General features: G+C 45.4%; 1 protein-coding gene across 4 annotated transcripts in view; it reads right to left on the reverse strand.

Annotated features, from left to right (window-relative positions):
- The window catches only part of ULK1 (unc-51 like autophagy activating kinase 1), a 138,484-nt gene that overhangs the window by 21,213 nt on the left and 96,425 nt on the right, over window positions 1-20,846 (reverse strand). For all 4 annotated transcript variants that reach the window (XM_069870765.1, XM_069870768.1, XM_069870767.1 and 1 more), the window contains 6 exons: window positions 16,097-16,147; window positions 8,975-9,063; window positions 6,737-6,902; window positions 5,387-5,462; window positions 4,566-4,655; window positions 487-612 (listed from right to left, as the gene is read on the reverse strand). In XM_069870765.1, the coding sequence (XP_069726866.1) occupies window positions 487-612; window positions 4,566-4,655; window positions 5,387-5,462; window positions 6,737-6,902; window positions 8,975-9,063; window positions 16,097-16,147 (598 nt within the window). The remainder of the gene's footprint in view (window positions 1-486; window positions 613-4,565; window positions 4,656-5,386; window positions 5,463-6,736; window positions 6,903-8,974; window positions 9,064-16,096; window positions 16,148-20,846) is intronic.

A 20,846-nucleotide genomic window follows, 5' to 3' on the forward strand; every position in this document is an offset into this window, starting at 1 on the left:
AGACATATTATCTATGCTGTGACTAGCTGCAGGAACCCATTAAGGTAAAGTCAAGTAAGTTTTGCAGCCCCATTGTTTTGGTTGTTTATCTCAACTTTTTCCTTTTATAAAGGCATCTGCCAGATGGATGGTTCTCTCTGCTTGGACACTCAACCCACAGCTGGCATGGGAAAAGCTGTCAGACTCAAAGGGGTTCAGCCAGCACTGAAAACTGATGGGTGCTGTCTCACACACGCACACAGACCAAATTTACAGCCCACGGAAAACAAATAAATCTCAACACCATTACAAAAATACCCCAAAACTATATTACTGTATAACACACACCACATTGGCTCCCTACAGCAAGGAACAGAGCCCATCATGCAGGGAAATCTTTAGAGATACAGAGAACAAACTGTAAAGCAGTTTGTTATACAACCTGCAAGCTGAACCACAAGAGCTCCCGCATGGATATTACCCCCTCCTCCCGGCCACAGCACTTACCGTGGGGAGCTGTACTGATTGGGAGACTGCAGGTTCTGCTCAATTCGCCGGTAGTTATGAATTTGCGTTGGGACTGGAATGGGCACAGAGTGTCCGTACTTGCTGCTAGAAAACTGACCTGTCCGGCTGTTGAAAGAAGACACACAAAGAAAACCTTTTGTGAGGGATGGGCCTTCAACCAGGTAACTGGAGGTTTTATCTTCATAAACCAACCGCACACGGGGAGCATCCCCTTGGCTGCTCCCAGGCTGTGGGCTGAGATTTGGAGGCAGTTCAAAGCCCTATCAGAGCGAAGTGGCACCACATGTCTCCTGAAAACAGGCACCTTTCTTCCAGCATGTTTCCCACCCACAGCCTGAAGTTAAAACACACACCCAAGCGCACCACTCCCTCCAGGAAAAATGGGAGCCCTGCTATTTCAGGCCACAACTGGCCTAGTTTCCAGCAGCTCAGATCCACAGCCAAAGAGCACATTGCTGAACAGGGGCTAAACATTCGCGGCTCACGAAGATTTTGCTACCAAGAGCTACTTGCGATTCAAGCAGAGGCACTGCTGCAGCAATGGCATCTCTGTGACAGTCCCAGCATGCCACGAAGGAAATATAAACTTGTGGGGTATAATGAGTATTTGCAAGTTAACTTCAGAGTAGAGAAACAAACTCAAGAGAGAACAAATTTGGGGGGCAGGAAGTGGTATCTATATACCCATCAAGGTCAGCTAGAATATCACACACACAAAATGGGGCAAGCTCATTCTCCAAACTTCAGACTTGTGTCTAGCTCCACCTAAGCAGGTTAATCAGCTCATGTTTGCTATCTGTCCCCCCGGGTGACAGCTTCCCCTGTTACCCTTAGCCCGTACACCATGCTATAGACAAACCACGCTACACAAAACCCATGCAAACACCACATTTAACTAAGCAGCTCCCTTAAGTCTTTTCCCAAAGGCTCCAGAATTCTAAGATTAACTGCCATGGTAATGCTATTTACAACTGCCAACACCAATTGCAGAGATGTTGCACAATTACAGAAAGATCTTATTGGTAACGAAGGCTTCTGCAGTCTTCCTTGTTGTCAGCTGAGGACACAAACCCTGATCTGCCCCAGGGAAGCAGGAAGCATCACCTCTTTGGGTCTAATATCCAGAGTGGAAGTGTTTAACATAAGATGAAAGGAGATATTTAATTCAGCAAGAACATACATGCGTGCACAGGGGAAAAGAAAAGAGTTTGTGACTTATTTGGCAGTTCAAAACATCCCATTACCAGAATTTATTTTCTAGGGAAAGTCAGCAGTGCTCTGTGGTTTATGGTGACAGAGTGGAACAAGGCTGACCTGCAGGAACATGTCTGCAAATCTCCACACTGTGCACATGAAGACGCTCCTCCATCTCAAGATAAAAACTGGAAGAGATCTTTTATCAAGGCTGAAAGATCAAAAAGTGATTCAGATTTATTCATTCCTCCCTTCACATGTCTATTAATTTTTTAAGCTCTATATTCTTCCTTGTGTACTCTTGTTTCTTACAGTAAGAGAACCGGCTCTTAATCTGATGGAGCCTCAGTTCTTCATCGACACACAATAAAACAAAGGCATTCAAGGTTTCTCATTGCTCAGAGGAAAGGTGAGGCTTTGGAGTCTCTGCCTTCCATCAATGTAAGACATGGTGTCTGACAGACAGAGCAAAAAGCACTTCAACCAAGATGTCAAACTTTGTACATATCCTGACTTTCAGCATGCATTTTGAAAGTTATTTTTTCCATCTGATCAAAATCCTTCAGAGCAAAAGAAGTTCTCAGGTGAAAGGATCTTCCCTCTCTCCAAGAGTTATACCAAATCCTTATAGAATCCAGGTTTCTCCACAAGGTGCAAATTGCAAAAGAAAACATCCAAGTGAGCTGACATATACAAAACCTGCTAATTAGCCTCAAGCGTTCAAGAATACAATTGACCATAAATTTGCAAAGACCAAGAGATAAAGCAGGGACAGGGAGTTTAATTACTTGGCAGTAATTAAAAGCTTTTTGAAAATGGTATTAAATCCTTTACTGTGGAATACATGCAAGGCAGCACCTTTTTTAGACTTACCAAGCATTACCAACAAGAAAGTGTTTTCAAGAAAAAGATGGAAAAACAAAGATCAACTGTCAGCATATTTTAATTCTGCCTAGTCCTTATGCTCTTAGTTAACAACAAGGAGAGCTGCTCTGGAGTGTACTCTGATATCCTGAGGAAAACCCACTGCTGGCCACTCTAAAATAGCCTTTGCTTTTTGTCCTAGTTGGATTGCATCCAGCGCTGCCTGCTACCCTAGAGCCACACACAAAAGGGAGAACTGCTGCTTCCAAGTGAGGAAGGACGGAGGGAGAGAAAATCAGGAATCCTCTGTGCCAGGGAATGAATGGGCCCCGTGACACCTACAGTGAAGGGCACACCTGGGTGACACTGCTGCAAAGCACTTTCAGGGAACAGATCAAAAATCATGCTTTACGCTCTGGATTCAGAGTGACTGCTTCAATTTTCCATCATTTACATCTTATTCCCCATCCTGGACAGGGTAGGAACTAACTTTCAGTGTTTCTTCAAAGCACATAGAAAAGTGGGAAGTAGCACTAGAGGCATCTGCTCCACAGAAGCTGCTGAGATGGAGCAGAACAGACAGCGAGAGCAGAAATATGCTTAGACTTGACTTGCCACCTTGCGATCCAGTTTGGTGAAGACAGCGGTGAACAGTGAAAAGCAAGCAGCATTTGTAGTGAACTTCCATGAATTTCCACTCACTGCTGTTCAGAAACAAGGCCAAATCCTTTAATAAAGACTGATCCCCAGAATGCATAGGAATCAGTTAAGGAATAAGCTGTTAAAAAGCTTAGCAGGCGATGGAATAAGAAGCCTCATGCAATTAAACTCCACACTGTAGTACGTGCTTGGCAATTAATCTGATCACGTCAGCAAGGCTTTGAGCTATATTCTTCTCCTTTAAATCTGTATGCTTTGAGGCTACGTTTTGTCATTTTCTGGGCTCTGTTTGTGACAAGTGTGTTCAACACACCCTGGGACTACACAGCCTCCTTAAGAAAGATTTTAGGGTCATCCATCTCCCAGTGTGAAATTCCCTTCAACTCTCCTCCCCCAACAGGTGCCACACTGACAGAACAGAAGATGAAAACTGTCCTGCTTCCCCAACAGGCAAGAACGAGAAGGAAATCAACACCGTCAGCTCCCAATAAGCTAAGCATGTACCCTAAAGCTTCAAGCTCTAGAGTCAATGGGATCACCTTCTACAGACCATTAACATCTTCTGAACATAAATGTGCCTGGAGGCAGTGGCTGGGCAGGTGGTGCTTCTGGGTGTCGGCAGCTGTCACCCACCCATGTTTCTGAAAGCTAAAGTTGAGTTTAAAAGCAACAAGTTTAGTTACAACTGAACCTATGACCGCGCCTGTTTGCACTCGTTCCTCTTACTCCTGCCTCCCCTGTTACTAACCAAGGCCCATGTAGTGGCATTGCTTTATACATACTGCAAGGAGATGTTTGGAGCTTCAAGTGAACTACAAACAACTAAGTAGGCTCAGATCCATCCTTCAACAGCAAGGGAAGAAGAGTCACACTCCTCCACGTTTGCCCTCTTATCCCTTGCCCAGTAATTCAAGCCCATAATAGTTCCAGCCCCGGCTGAAGCAGTGTGCTCTAATTCACTGCACTCATTTAGAAGCAAGGGGCTTCAGCTGGAATGCTCGCTGCCTCCACAGGTCGAACACAGACTACATTTACTTTCTGCTTGAGAATAATTGCTGTGCCCCCCAGAGAACAGAGTAAACAGAGTTAACAGTCCAGCTCTACAGTACTCTCTCCTAGCCCCTCCTGAGGGCCAGAAGAGAGAGAGACAGGCTCTGCAGTTGGGTCTGATCAGTGCCTGGGGCTGGGGAGTTTCTCCTGGGTGTTTCTTGTTACCCTTTAATTAAAGGAGAGATGTGGATCTTGCCCAGCACACCAACATCTGTAAAATCCCCTCCTGGAAGTCAATGGGTTTTTGATGAATCAATGCTGCATAGTCACCACTGAACAGTCTTTCTTACCTGGATGGACTAGGAGAACTGCTGTATGGGGGTGAAGGAGATGGTGTCCTTCCCTGGCTTTCCAAGCCTACTGAAGTCACCAGAGAGCTCCTGAAGAATGACAGAAAGAACCCAGCTGTTAGAGCCTGGGAAATAACCCTGCTCTCCCGGCTACAAAGCACAGCCACAGAGCTGTGTCTGCCCAGCACCCTCCACCGAGTCTTGTTGAAGGAGCCTTGGGGACTGTCACGCTGCCCCACATACATGCTGAGAGGAGCGGCTGAGAGTGCTGGGGGTGTTCAGCCTGGAGAAGAGGAGGCTGAGGGGAGACCTCATTGCTCTCTACAACTACCTAAAAGGAGGTTGTGGAGAGGAGGGAGCTGGGCTCTTCTCCCAAGTCACAGAGGACAGGATGAGAAGGAATGGCCTCAAGCTCTGCCAGGTGAGGTTTAGGTTGGACACTAGGGAAAAATATTTCATGGAAAGGGTCTTTGGGCACTGGCAGAGGCTGCCCAGGGAGGGGGTTGAGTCACCTTCCCTGGAGGTGTTTAAGGGATGGGTGGACGGGGTGCTGAGGGACACGGTTTAGTATTTGATAGGAATGGTTGGATTCAATGATCCAGTGGGTCCTTTCCAACCTGGTAATTCTATGATTCTATTCAGGTGCCACTTGCTGACAGCCAAACTGAAAATGGTCACAACCAGGCAGGTCACAACCAGTCATCCCTGAAACAAATGTTAACTCGGCAACATCTTCCGTCCCAAGCACCAGAACCCCAAACGTCCCTAACGCACAGTACGCTCTAGCGGTAAAACTATTTTGGTTGCCTTGGTGCTCTTACCCGCTGTACATCAGACTGTCTTGGATTGGCTTCCCTCCTGCAGCCTCAGCAGTTAAATCACCTGAGGAACAAGGAACTGAAAAAACACATTCATTTGAGATAATTTCCTTAAAAATTTTTACATATTCAGAACAATTGTGATTTTTGGTACAATGTCCTGCTCCTCCAAGACCTGCTGAGTCACTTCTGAAGTCACCTTTTGCCAAATGCACGTAGGCTGATGCTAACGTGGATGCTGATGATACTCACAGCCTGAAGTTCTGGGAAATTTAGGCTGAAAGGGAGCAATTTGGAAGGGGGCAAAACCTGACAGAATCATTTGGGGCAACAGGTATCTGCCCACCTGGTACAAGCAATAAGCTGCTTTGTTAAAAGACAGTGGAGTATGCAGCATGTAGGGCTTTGAAACATCCATGCCCTAAGTGGCAAAAATCCAGGGCAGCCAAATGAGCTGGCAGCTGGATACACAACACAGGGGAGTTCATGCCTTTGCCAAAACATCTGAGCACTGGGAACATGACTCGAACAAGACAAGTGTATACTGGTCCCATCGTTCTTCCCAGGAAAAATATGAACAACTGAGCTTTTCCTTATCATAAGGATTGCACAGGAGAGACCTTTCAGGGATTCCAGTTCTATCCCTCCAAACTCTTGTTTTAATACAAGTAGTGCCATTGTGGAAGGAGGAATCACAGCATTTACCACCAAGTTCCAACTCAGCAACGCATCACACACATGGTTAAAGTTGAACAATACCCTTCTGCTGGTTAAGTAAGGACTAATGCATGGAGATACTTAGGCATGTGGCTGAACTGGGGTCTTGGCCTCTATGCACATATGTATTTTCAAGCAATTCCTATCCAAGCAGAAATACATAAGGGTACTAAAATGAAATTCAACATGTTTGAATTAAAAACATCATCTTTTTTTTTTTTTTTCTCTGGGATTTTGTCAACTACAAAACCCATCTTGCTAGCTGAAATCCTGTCTTGGATTGTGATGCTGAGTGAAACTAAAGACAGGATGACACGGAAACAGCTTCTGTGAGAGGAAGACGTTTCCCTGTGAGCCTGCTTATCTTCTTTTCCATTTGGATTTCAAGGTTCAATCTCTTCTTGAGGTCCCCAAGTAATCTTTACTCTCCAATCCTATCTTTGAAGGTAATTACAAGATATCCTACGAACCTACCCAGTGAGGCAGATGTCTCCACCAGCCTGAGAACAAAAACATTCCTGCTATTCAGTCAAAACAGACACGTTTAATCAGCCTTCCAACTTTCTAGTAACTATCCTTATTAACATCCACATCCCCCTCTGCTCAGAATGGCTGCATTTCCAGAAACCAGCTTACTTGAGAACTGGGCTGGGACCATAACGAAGTCGTCTGTATCGCAGGATGAATTCTTACTGCTGCTTCCAGCAGAGTCCTTAGATCCATGCAGAAAGCCGGGGGAATCCTGGGTAGGAGATGCCAGCGCCTTCTCCTGCAGCTGCTGCTGCATCTCTCCAAGGGATTGCTAATTCAAGAAGAAAACAAACACTGGCTTCAGCACAGATACTTCATCATTCTGCTTGATCCTTTAAACTGAGCTGTACAAGGCTACAAACAACACTTTGCTGATAAACCAGGGCTGCCAGAAGGAGCTCTTTAGTTTACTGAACAGGAACAGCCTTTTATGTCCATGTCAGACCAGCGCATTTTTTGTTACACAAAACATACTATCAGCATGTTTGATGTACCCTGGATAAGAAAAATTCACTTGAGGTATTGCATCCCGCTGCCGAGGCTTTCTGGATCAACCATGCATTTCCTACTACCTCATTTCAGCAAGGCTGTGAAACAGGGAAGAGTTTTCAGAGATAGTTTGGGCTGTTCTTTTGGTTTATCTTTTTCTGTTTTGTTCTTAAACATCACACGTCTGGTCTCTACTCCTGCTTTTGCAGTAAGCGGCACTCGGGAACATGTTCATAATGTCCCTGCGCTTTCAGGGCAACCCTGTTCTGCTGTAGTGCTGATAAGGAATCAAAGTCCTGAAGGAGGCTAAGCATTAAATAGACAAAAACCTCCCACAAATCAGAGGCAGGACAGACCCTAAAAAGTCCCATTTTTTTCCAGTCCCTTCAGCCAAATGATGAAAGACTCACAATCCTCACGTTTTGCAGACAGATGGAAGAGTCCGGATGGTTTAAGAAAGCTTTAAGACGGCTGAACTGCCCACAGAGAAGATCACAATTTTTATCCTAATGCACTTTTAGGCTGAGAAAGACTTGAATCAGCTTTTGCTTGGGCCGTGTTAAGACCTTGTGCACCCTCCACAGATTCTGCTGCTGCACCAGTGGGGACTCTCCCTCACTGTGCACGCAGTACATACAAGCAGAAGGAGTTTTCCTGCTGTGCAAGTTATCTCTTTTCCATCCAACCTGCTAGCTTTGCCCTGCAGACATGGCATTTTTCATAGGCCAGGCGAGCCCACCACTGTCAGCAAAACTTCAAAATGCAGAACAGGACCATTGCTGTCCACTTCTAACATGGGATCTCTCTGAGTCTGGCAGTGAGCGTGTGCTATTCACAACATCTGCCCATTCCTTGAGTTTTACAGTCAGGAGGGCCTCGGCCAACAAGCCTTTACCTCAGGCTACAAGGGGGAAGAAGCCTTGGGAGATTGGAGAGAGAATTATGTGGCATTCGGAGGAGAGCAGACCTCTCCTCTGTTCCACCCACATCATGAGCACCTACATCAACTTCAGACAGCACCTCTCAGTCCTTCCCAAACCAGGTCCTCACTGCAGATGCACTCTCTTCCACAAACATGGAATGATTCAGCCATGGCGCTCCCTGAAGGAGGCTGAGAGGCCTTGGCCCAGGAAAACTCAGAGAACAAAGCAAAAAAGCAGCAATGTGTGTAAAAAATTCAGTCCTTCTCTCTTCCCCTACCTATCACACCACCAGCACTCCTGAGTTCAAAGCCAAAAGGCAGCTTTCACCAAGTCAGCTGGAGGAATATGACTTTACTGATCAGTTAATATTCCACCCTCCAGAAAAGTTCTCATCATTTCAGGTGAAAAACTGCCAGTTCAGATCATCTCTCAAGACCACTGGACTGTGGCAGGTCTGGTCTGAGCAAACAACTTTGCTGAACATCTCTCTGTGGTGCCTGGGAACGCTGCTTAGGAAGGAGGAAGGTACCTCGTAAAGGAGGGAGGATACACTCAAGCTGCAAAGACATCAAAGAAGAACAGAGAAGTTGCAGCCAAGTAAGCAGCACTACATCCTGAACTAGTGACCGTTTTTTGCTACCAAGGAACTTTCCATCTCTGCCAAGACAAACTAGTATCATTAATACTAACTTCTTTCATAAAGGCTTTTCATATAATAGGCAATGGCAAACTGAAATATTTCTTGTGGTGAGAAAGCCAACTTTCAGAATCCAAACTCTAAACAGACTGGAGAAGACACTGAACCAAATCCAGGCAAAACTGAAGTGTTCAGTGACCTGCACCAGAAGACTGCAAAATCACAGACCTTGATTCAAACAAGCAAGCAGGAAGACCATTAAGAGCAACACTGCATCCTCTGAGCTGTACTTACGGGAGGTGATGCCAGGTGGGAAGTAGAAGAGCTGCTGGAGGAACTACCGGAGCCTGAACTGGGATAAGAAGGCATTGGCACGGAAGCAGCTAAAACCAGCAAAAGACAAAACCGAAAGAAGCTGTCAAACTAAGGTCAATCAATAATAAAAGGTCTTTTTCGTCTTTTCCCATCTAGTTTATCCCATGTATCATTACATAGCTCATGTATCAGATGTGGCTAATTAAAGGTGAACAAAAGAAAAATTAGCATTCTGTTCAGTTATACGATTCACACACATCCATTCACTCTTCCTGCGCTATTTTACAGTTACAGCTCTTGGGGTGGAAGGCCTCACATCTGATCAAGGTCAGTGTCCACTCAGCAGCTGAACTACACAGGTAGCAGAAGAGTTCTGCCCTAAAGAGCCTCTGAAGCATCTTTGCAAATGAAGATAAGCAGAAAAGTGGACTGAGTTACTCATACCAGTGGCAGAGGTTAGGAGCCAGCCATACCCTTACAGTTTCTTCATTAGACCTTGTGGCTTAGCACATACCTCAAATGCTGGGAGGTCTGTGCTAAGTTAAACACATGCCTAGTAAGGCCCTATGTGCTTGCTGCCCAATAGGCATCTGCATGCTATTAAAAAACCCTGCAGAATTAATAATTTCATATGGAAAAAGTTTGTTGTTTCCTATACGTCAACACATTCTCCCTTGATCACTTCTGCTACTTAAAGCAGTTCTGCTTATTTACTCTCTTTGTACAGAAACTGTTCCACAGCACTGGGTGTTCTTGCATCCCTTCCTTTTATGCTTTATTGTTCAGTATCAGAATTGCCCACTTCACTAATTTCATTGTTGAACTGGATTTCGTACCCTTCACAGAGGCATAAAGCTCACACTGAAAGGACTAGTTAGCATTGACCTTCAGGCAGAAAAGATAATTAAGGCATCACAGGAGAAAAGACTATTTAACTTCAATGACTTAAACAAGTGAGGTTCAGTAAATAACTTAGAAGAGCTCAGCTCAGCCGAGGAGGAAGATGAGTCAAAAGTAACACCGGCTCTTTAATAGACTTTGAAGTATTTAGTGGTTCAAACTCCCCAGCCCACCAGCACAAGACTGAACAGTGCAGAAGTGGCAGAAGAGTCCCAACATCCCCACTTCACAGCAGCTTGTAGTCAGATTTTGCTCTGCAACCATCTCAGTGTAAGATAAAAGATCAGAGGCGATGCTTAAGTGAGGAGAGGAACACTTTGCTTTGTTTCCTTTCCATTGTGCTGGCAGAGAATTAGCACTTTGTATCAGATTTCTCCCTTTAGAGGATCTGTGCTAATGACTCTCTGCTTAATACAAGGAGGGTTAGTAACACCTGGAAGAAGAATGCTTCTGTCTGAAGTAACACTACCACTGTCATTAATCACATCACATATTACAAAGCGTTTACTCTATTCAACTGGCTAGAAACCTACAAGTACCTCTCTGCAATTCACTGCTGAAATAGTGTTCTAACGATAAAAGAAAGGGTAAAGATGCCTTTTAATGAAAGGCTTTAAGAAGTCTTTCCATGTAGCCTATCAAAGAGAGTTGAAGGACGACTAGCCCACTGTCTCCTAGCTCAAAGACAACCATCATTTAGATGCTGAACTCCTCAGTCTGACAGAGACTTAACAAGACCCCAACCCAGGAAAACGAAGCCAAAGCAGTGTAGACATAAAATATATATTTTAACACCAGCAATCAAATACTGTAACAGTTTAACTAAGGTCACAGTGACCTCCACTCACTGCTAATATTAACAAACCCCAAATGTTTTCCTAAAGAGGTTAAGTTACACTGCAAACAGAGATTGATTAAGAGGAGTTCTGGAGCTTGTGCAATAGGAACCTGTAGCTGGAGGGCTGTGTGGGGCCAGTGCAAAGGGACACACACACACAGAGACCCCTTCCCATCTTGTGTTGGGCCATAGTGGCTGCGTTCTCTCTACCACTATCGTTTTGAGGGTTAGGTACATCATGAATGAATCTTCCCAAGCCTTTGTGAGAGTATTTTTCAGCCTCCATATCTATTCTGCTCTTGGTTTTGTGCCCTCAATCAACTGCTTCCGTAAAGGAAAGGGGACTGCAGTTCCCTGTTGATGGAGATTCTGGGAGGTCGGTCAGGGGCTTGGCATTGAGAGTTGCACAGCCTGCACTCTGTGAACCCTTCCAGCACAGCTGGTTCTCCCTCCCCACGCTCAAGGAACACACACCGAGGTCTGAGAACTTGCTGGTAAAACAGAGAGCTCTGTCCTGACCATCCCACAGTGCATTTGATCTCCGCAATATTCCCACTGAGCAATTCCTACTCTGTTTCCTATATATTTAATACTGGAAGTCTAAGAGGGGAGAGGAAAAAAAAAATAAGTCTCCCTATTTTTATTCTGCCATTACAGAAAGATTCACCTTTGCAGAGACAGACCTTCCTATTATGGAAAAGTGTTTTTATGAAAAGGTAGATGATTTCTGAACTGTATCCACAAATACTGATTCCTGGAATCAGTATTTTTATTAGCCTCTTCAGCTCTCTCTCAAGGTCCTCTCCACTATTTTCGTTCAGTGTTTATTATCGATTTAAACTGTCTGGAATTGAGACTTTTCTATTTTTGTCTATTTGCTTTAGACAGCTTTCCATTAATATAGGAAGGAAGACAAGCAGGCCAGACTTCTCCTCTATCATCAGAAACTCAAGTTGAAATTCTGCCTGCATGAAGCACACCTTTAGAAATAGCCTCTTGTTCTTATTAAAAACCCTGTCAACTCCCCAGACGCTGAGGTTCAATGCAAAAGGGCCTGACACACAAATAAAAGTGACCTTCGTGCATGTAGAACCATGAGGTTTGGCCCCGACAAACCCTCTCTGACCACCATATCCCTGTTGGTACATTTTTCAGCGTCGGCCACAGCGGAGAGCTTGAAAGCAACATGCTTGCTGCCATCTCCTCCACACACCCAGGCACTCCCTGTTTAAAATTAAAAAGGGTGCAAACACTTGGCTCATCATATTTTCAGCTCAAGTCTGGATGCGGGGAATGTTAACATGGGTTGTAGGCCCCCACCCAAATCCAAAAATTGCTGGATTGTAATTGTAATGTAAATATCTCTGTTTTCATAATTGTCCTCTCCAACACATTGCAGCAACAGAACAGTCACCCTGTATATTGCATAACCAATGCCAACTGGTTTCAGAATGGGAGAGCTGGGAGCCACAGAGGCAATCCTGTGTTCCCGCTGTATGGATCTTGATATTGGACACCACACCTGCAAAAATCACTTCTGACAAACCATCCTACCAGGGGGCTCTGCTCTCCTAAAAATATCTCAGCCTCAAGCTTTACAGAAAAGCTTTATGTGGAATTGGAGTTATATACGCTCTGGAGTAATGCATTTTGTGATTATCTGGATTCAATTAAAACCAGGCATCAAAAAGTTACTTAATTGCAGTCTCTGACAACACAATAGTGCAAAAAATGAAAGCACTTGCTCAAAGAATTAAATGCTCTGTACAGTTAAAGTTTGCGTCTTTTACATGTATCAGTCATGATGGGGTTTTTTTGCTAGTTTTTACTTTATTTTATATAAAAGATCATAAAAGGTAATAAAAGTTATGTCAAGTCTGAAAGATATTCCAGACACTGAAGCACCCATATGCTTCAGAACCACAACTGCTCCTGTTTCTTGCTTTAACAGAGTAAGAGGAGGTACCAGGTTACCATTCATTAAAGGCAGGAGGAAAAACCTCCAAAATATTCTGCACGGGTACCAATTACAGTGTGTTTACTGACATAAGACTTGCACAAGTGTCTAATTATGCCTTCTCATGCATTATTACAGTTACACACTGCCCCATACCATATGCTGATGAGACCTGGCTACAGACAGACGACAGCCTGACTAGACGCAGCATTTTAAAGACTTTATTAATACATTTTTACATATCTAAAGCACAGCTTAGTCACAAGTACAAAACCCACAATATAAAATATAAATAAACAAACAAAAAATAAAGTACAAGCTTTAGTTAACAAAGCCTAAAGTCTAGAACCTGCTCTCCAGGCTAAAGCCTGAGGCAAACAGCTTTGCGGTGCAGCCTGGATGGCAGCAGACTTAGATCCTTGCTTCACCAAAGGAGTGGGATGAGAGGAGGGACATGAGAGCAACCAACCCTCAAAGCTACAGTCGAGAGGATAAGCTTGTCAGAAATGTCATATTTAAAGGCTTTTGATAGAAATGTTGATTCTGCTGAAGTGTCTTGAAAAACATGCAAATTTATTTAAATGAGAAGGACCACCTTAGCAACTTCAACATTATCCACCTAGAGAATCACCTACAACTGAGGAATCCCCAACTTTCCAGAATTCCGAAACAATATTATATTAAAAAAAATTTCTTCATGAGTCCATGAGATGGTGTGCTAACACATATCTACACGGAATGAACAGCTGATGGCTCTCACTTTATTTTTCGTCATCGTGTGACCTGATCTGGATCAGCTTTGGCATGGTTGAGGTGCCCAGGCAACACGCTCAGCTCTGCTTGTGGGTGGCAGCTCTCCCGTTCTGCCCCACCACCCCAGGGCAGGTTTACCTGCAAGCGTACAGAGACCACCATGCTCTGCTCAGGCTGCAAAACCTTCTCAGAAGGAAGTTTCCCACTGTAAAATCAGTTGGGGATTTAAATGGACACGTGGTTGTCTACATCTGCAGTGCAGGCGCCGCTGCACTGGAAGGTCCTCTAGGCAAAGGCTGCACAGTGGGTCCCTGACCTTAGTTGAGGTCTTGGTGCTTTCATCATGCAGCAGCTACTACTCCAAAACACAGATGCTGGTACATACCATCCAACAAACTCTAAGAGAAACTTGCACACTCAGATGTGAATGGCTTTGTCCTGCTTCCCTGCAGCCCAATTATCAGCTCCCAAACAGAACAAAACTATGAGGGCACACTGTTCCTCCTCCAGATCTTTACTGAAGGCCTGAGGATTCAAATTCACTCTCAGCACAACCATCATGATTCAGATGCGGCTGCATCTCGTCTCTTGGAGACCTCCTACTCATGATGCTGAGGCATGTGTTGAGACGAAGTAGCACAATAAACTCCTGGACTCACCCGAGTTCTGCATGCAAAGCCAGGGGAGCCAGCCCCGAGCAACTGCAATCTCGCTAAGTCTTCTACTCCAGCTAAAACCGTGCATGCTAAGCATGTTACCATATTAAACAGCATTCCATACATCCCGGGTGAATTTTTCTTTTTGAAGAAAAGCCCAGACCTTTGCTGACACCCTGGCTCTTCTCTTGCCTATTCAGAAATCAAAAGGACCGTTCCCGCATGCAGCCTTCCTCATCCAGGCTCTTCACTGCCCTTCCCAGAGGCTTCATCCATCTGGCAGTAGCAGAGGTGTCCACAGCAGACGGCGAGAACCATCTTCTCGACCACCAGATTTCTGTCTTTGACAACTTGAAGACCTCCAGCAATGGGGAGAAATTTCTCCCCTCGTCTTTTCAAAACCAATATTGGTCTCTCCTGCCTGGAGAGGACTCTGGGCTTTGGACATATTTCCGAAGGTGAGGACCAGCAGGGCAGCAGAGAGGTCTGGAGTTTGTATAGTCCTTGTGTGCCTGTAAAGGTGCCCTTTTTATTGGGCCTTGACCCCACACCATTAACTTTGGTGCAGCTGGGGGCAAAGGCTGAGCTACAGTCCCCCTGCACCTCTGGTTTCTGCACAGCAAATCTGCAGAAGTTGGAAACTGAGGCCAAATGAGAAGCACCCGCTCCTGTTTGCTGGGGGGGTTCTGCTCCTCTGGCCAATGAGTCAACGGAACCACTGGAGGCAAGAGATGAGTTGGTGGGCATGCAAGACCATGTTGAGGGAGATCTCCGCTGCCCGCAGAGGGATGGGGCTTTGAAGGGCTTTTCCCACATGGCAGTGGAATAGCAGGTGCTGAGAGCTGAGCTGGCTTAGGAGCCGTCCTACCCAGGCAGAATCCTTTCCTGCCTGAAGAGCAACCCTGTTTTACAGGACTTGCCCCACATCTTGCTGGTGCAGATGGAGGTAGGGGCCTGGCTGGCTTGCAAGCTCTCCTAAACCAGAAGCGTCTTTTCCTGCCCGCAGGACGGTCACCTAAGTACACAGTTAAAATCTGTATCAGGAACAACTGAAGTCCTGCTCTGGCACCAGGAAAGCAAGAGACTCAGGAGTGACGTGGCCATCAGATGAGGGGTGTCCACCCACGATACACATCCAAGAGGGGCTCTGTGTTGGGAAGCATCGGACATGCCTCCTCTGAAGCCTCCAACCCTTGCATTGGGCACCCCCAATCAGTCACTGATGAAAGTCTTGGCCCCATCATTTACTCAGGAGATTAGAGGCCCAGGAGAATCCTTCCAGAAGGAGAGTATACACAATTCCACTATGCAAGTCTCTTGGCCAGAGGACTGTTATATTCCATACACTAGAAGCACTGCTGAATTGTTTTCCACTGAAAACAAACCTCTGAATCATAGCACATGTGGCTGGAAATGTTCAAAATTTTTAAATCAAAAAGAGGAAAGAAAGAGTTCTCGATGGAAATCTTTATTGTGGCCAGTTCTCACCCAAATCTAATCCCTCTACAACAAGATTTATCAAGAAATTGGAGTTAAATGCTGAAACAAGATTTGGTAACCAGAGCCTGCCCATTGGCACAGCCAACCCAAGGTTCCACCTGGCAAGCAGAGAACGGAGCACCAGTTTCCACCATTGACTTTCCCCAATTGTCCTATGGATATCGATAAAAAGAAGACTGTGCTGCATAATCCTATTTACCTACAAAAGTCCCTATTGGCCAAACACTTCATACAAAGCAGCTAAATACATTTCAAAGCCACATTTACTTCTACTTTAGGTTTCTGAATAGCCCCCCTAATCATCCCTTTGAAGATAGCTGAGTAAAATCAAACACATTTTGATGGCAAAATCTGGACATGACACAGTAACAAACACTGAATCCCTGTCTAAATAACTAAGAAAATGTAAAGCAGTCTTTTTCTTTCCTTTTGAACTAACAACAAAGGCAGTCATGTCATCGTTCAAAAAGAGTTGTAATAAAAAATGCAACACTTACATTTTTTCATAGAGGCACTTGCATCCAAGAACGGGTGATGGAAAAACTCATCTGAAAAAAAACCAAGAAGAGACTCAGTGAAAGGAAATGACTGTAACAAGTTTACAACGCAGTTAAAGCATAGCAAGTTATGAGTATTTTACAGATTTTTCAATGCAATCTAGTCAGCCATGGAAGCTGACTGAGAGCAGTCACATATCTTAGAGGTCAACAATGCAGGCTAGGGACTGGACGCAGGACCTACTTGCAAAAACAGGATGGGAAGTTGTATGGATCCAGGGGTTCCTATGTAAGCACGAGAAAAAAAAGTGGCTCCTCTCCTACCAGCCATCTCTGCAAAAGCAGCTGGGGGTGGGAGAAGGGAAATCAATTGGGCTAATTACATGAATGAAGAGAGGGAGGAAAAAAATCCTTGCTAATTGCACGGCCAAAGGACGCGAGGGTTTGTACTTCGGGACTCACCAACAGTGCTAATGGATTTTCCTTTCCCACGGGGCATTAAAGAACTTAGTAAGATTCTCCTGCAAGCTACAACCCTGGGCAGCTGGGGAGAATACACTAAATTAATTGTTAATGCTCCTCTGTCTTTGCAACAGCTCTTACACTTGTAGGAATGGGAATCAGTTATTGAGGGCCAGATAGCATGACTACGTCAAGACCTGACACATCCATGTCTGCGTACGTGTACCAAAAGCTCCTATCAGCAAGGAGAAGGAAATCCTAAGGTGCAAAGTGGCACTGAAAGACCAAGTCCCTGCTTGATGAGGATGGGAAGTCACCCTAATCAGAGGGATCCAGGAGACTGGTTATTTATGACACTCTGCTCCCACTCATTCCACAGCAGAGGAACGATGGACAACAGGACTTCCACTGAGTGATCTTCCATCACACTCAGACCTGAACCCATTGTGCACAGAAAGCAGAAATGCGTTTTATAAAAGACCACCACAGAACTCTGTCCCAGAGCTCACTTTCTTTTACATCAGGCAACTGCTGCTTTCTTTACTCATTAAGAAGGATATTCTAGAGATCCAGGTCAAGAAAAGCTTCTGTCCTGGCTTGCTGGAGATCCTCTACATATGTGCCTGTCCTCACAAGCAGCCACCCCTCCTGACTCCATCTCTGATCCACTGCAGCACTACTCTGAGTCCTAGCCTCTATCGCAATCAGCAACTCAGCCTTTCAGGATTCTTAGTCATGGATCAACACTGATTATTTGTCTAATTGCAGGCAGTTCAACTTGTTTTCCCAGCATGAATTTCCTGTTGCAACACCCAAGGTTTACAAACTTCTGCTTTCTGCAAACAGCTCCTCTTTAGCCAGTGAGCATTCCAGAAAGGAGCAAATGGGTTTTTCTGCATCTGCTTTTTAAACTTAAACAATCCCCCTTTCCCCAGCCCCTCCTTACCACTGCTATGCTAGTGCCAGGGTCCTGCAGCCAGAACACACTGCTCGGGAACTCAGCACAACAGAAGTGATAGAAATCTCTGGCAGAGAATGCTGGAATCTCACAGATTAGATCTGCTGTGGATGGAGAACATCCCTATCCTGCTGGAGCTGCTCAGCAGCTGGAGTATCCTGCTTCTCCTTCAGCCTGTTCCTCTAGAGGGTACCATCCCTCAGCCGAGCTGATTCAACTAAAGGGGTGGAAACACAGTTTCTCTCACTCTTCCCCCCTCCAAACTGCTTATTAGTTGTGCTTGCAAAGCAAAATTTAACAACCCTGCCTATAATCATCAGCAGGAAACTTCCAACCTCAAACACTCCTGGCTTCCCTCTAGATAATCTTCAGATTGCAAAGACCATCGGTTCCTGGTAGAAGAGCAGCTGAGACACAAAACAAGTAAATGAAGTTTCAAGCTTATGTGCTGCTGTTGTATGACTCAACTGAACACCAGGAGAGCTCTGGGGAGGGCACTGCACACATTTCTAGGCAGACTACAGGCTTCAGGTAACAAGGAGCAGCAGGATACCTCACTCCTCTGGGGAAGGTGGCTCAGGAATCATTCTTGACTCAGCAGGACACAGAACCTTCACCTCACAGAGTCGGAGGATAAAGGAACATTGAACAAAAGCACCAAACATCAGCCAAAGCAGACCTTTCATAGAGTAAGTGAAGAGAGCAGCCTATGGTTTGTTTGCCAGTGGCAGGACAAAGCACCCGTCCATGCTGGGAGCCATCTGAGGGGAGGGGAGGCATCCTCAGACAGGATCTGGAGCTGTGGGACATCACCAGTTTATGAATGAAAACACGCCAGTAGTTTAGCACAGGGAAGCGCTCTCATTTAAGTATTGCTACTATTTCAGCAAGGGGCATCTTACAGAGGTATCCTGGGGAGACACTCCAAGTAAAGAAGGGTCTGTTCAGTAAGTGTTGATGAGACCATCTCCTAGTCCTCAGGAATGCAAAGGAGCTGGAAACCAAGCACCAGCAGAAAGTGGGAGAAGGAAACCAGCTGTGCCACAAGCAGGGACAAAGCTCAGATGCTTCAGAGCTGGAGGACAGGAGGCAGAGGATGAAACCAAGATTGCAACTGGATGCTGAGGAAGTGTATTGGTCTAAATAAATCATGTCTCTGGTACTTGCTTGCCTTTTAACGGACAGCAGATACTGGAATATGCCATGGGATGCCATACAGCCATCGAGATCTGCCTTCTATAAAGCACAAGGAATCTCTCAAATATAGGCTTCTGTTTCCTAAACCCTCCCTGAGAAACAATTACATCTTACAAGGACTTGCCAACTTATAGAAAAAAGGATACCACATGTGATTAAGGGCTGGCAACAATCTCATTGCAGCAAGATGTGCTGTAACTATTGCCCTGAGTGAAATCAAAGTCTATTATCTCAAATTTCCAAGTGTTAGACACTGACTCATGCTGTCTACTCCCCAAAGGTATAAAACCAGCTTATAAGGGGGCTAAAAAGGTTCAGACTCAATTTCAAAGATATTTTCTTTTGAAATGCACAGCAACATAATAGAAGAGGTAGAGATTCACAGCCCAGAGAGAAGATCTGCAGGGAATAATACTGAGAAGTGCTTATATCCAAGTCAGCCTGTCAGTATCTTCAACAACTCTCTTTGAAAAGGCTTGTTTTCTCACTTCTACGCTCCAGTAACCAGTCGTCCTTTACATTCAGAACTGGATAATTATGATTAGCCTCAGTTAATCCACACACTTGCCTCACCCAGGTGACATTGTCCCTGGGATGGCTTTCCCAGTATCTCTAATTCTAAAGAGTAACAAAGGCTGCAAAACAAGGCTTCATCAACTAGCACAGGCTAGAAAACTAACCTCTAGAAGACAGAAACATCAAACCCTTGTAACCCAAGCTTGACTAAGAAGCAATATCCCAAAACTACCCTGCAGAATACTTTATTCTCAGATAAAAAAAGGTAACATCTGTGCAAAAAGCATAAGATGATATGACTTGCTGCAATACTGCCCACCTGATACTTAATAGAGATCTGCGGGCTGTGGCTCCCAACCTTTTCTTCAGGAAAACCACCTGGACAGGCTTGCCCAGCATCAAATCTTATTCAAACACAGAGGCTGAGGGGAAAACTTACCCTTTCCACCAGCAGCACAGGCCCATGGAAGCAAAGCTTCTCCCTGCTGTTCTCTGTACTCAGAGGAGATGAACCAGTAGGACCAGCTTCCTCTGTGAGAGACGCTACTCATGTCCCCATTTTTACCTGAGACAGGTCTACACTATCTTTGCCCAGAGGGAGTGACGAGGTGGGGGGAAGCAAAAAAAAAAAGACCACAGTGTTGCCTTTAGACAACCTGGCCCTTTCCTCTAGGGTCACAGCTTCCATAGAGGTTCTGCAGACCTTTTGGCTGAGCTAGGCACATCTGGAAGAGGCTGCCAAACCCAGCACGGCCTGGAACAGAATAATTGCTCTCAGGTTAGAAAAAACACCCTCCAGAAACCTACTCCATGCCAGCCAAACCAGGAGACTGAGATACAGGTCTGCAGGGAGAGCCAAGGGATTGCCAGCTTGAGCCCTGAATCCACAGAATCCTGTAGGAGGGAAGGGTCTCTGCAAGCAGCTATTGTCTCCTGGCTTGGATTATCACTGCAGATCTTGAGAAAGGGACAGTATTGACTGAACTCTCCATTAAATGGGCGCAGCTGGTAGCTTTGGAAGGAACTGTGCACTGGTGAGACCGCTCCTCGAATCCTGTGTTCAGCTCTGAGCCCCTCACCACAAGAAGGATGTTGAGGCTCTGGAGTGAGTCCAGAGAAAAGCAACAAAACTGGTGAAGGGGCTGGAGAACAGGCCTTATGAGGAACGGCTGAGAGAGCTGGGGATGTTTAGCCTGGAGAAGAGGAGGCTGAGGGGAGACCTCATTGCTCTCTGCAACTACCTGAAAGGAGGTTGTGGAGAGGAGGGAGCTGGGCTCTTCTCCCAAGTGACAGGGGACAGGATGAGAGGGAATGGCCTCAAGCTTCGCCAGGGGAGGTTTAGGCTGAACATTAGGAAAAAATGTTTCATGGAAGGGGTCATTGGGCACTGGAACAGGCTGCCCCGGGAGGAGGTTGAGTCACCTTCCCTGGAGGTGTTTAAAAGACAGGTGGATGAGGCATTGGGGGACATGGTTTAGCATTTGATAGGAATGGTTGGACTCAATGATCCGGTGGGTCTCTTCCAACCTGGTGATTCTATGATACACGTTTCATCTGGTAGCATACTTAACATGACAGAAGTTCAGATAGATTATGAAAGCAGAAGCCAGGAGAGGG

This window comes from Phaenicophaeus curvirostris, chromosome 17 (genome assembly GCF_032191515.1).
Source record: "Phaenicophaeus curvirostris isolate KB17595 chromosome 17, BPBGC_Pcur_1.0, whole genome shotgun sequence".
In the NCBI taxonomy this organism is placed as follows: Eukaryota; Metazoa; Chordata; class Aves; order Cuculiformes; family Cuculidae; genus Phaenicophaeus; species Phaenicophaeus curvirostris.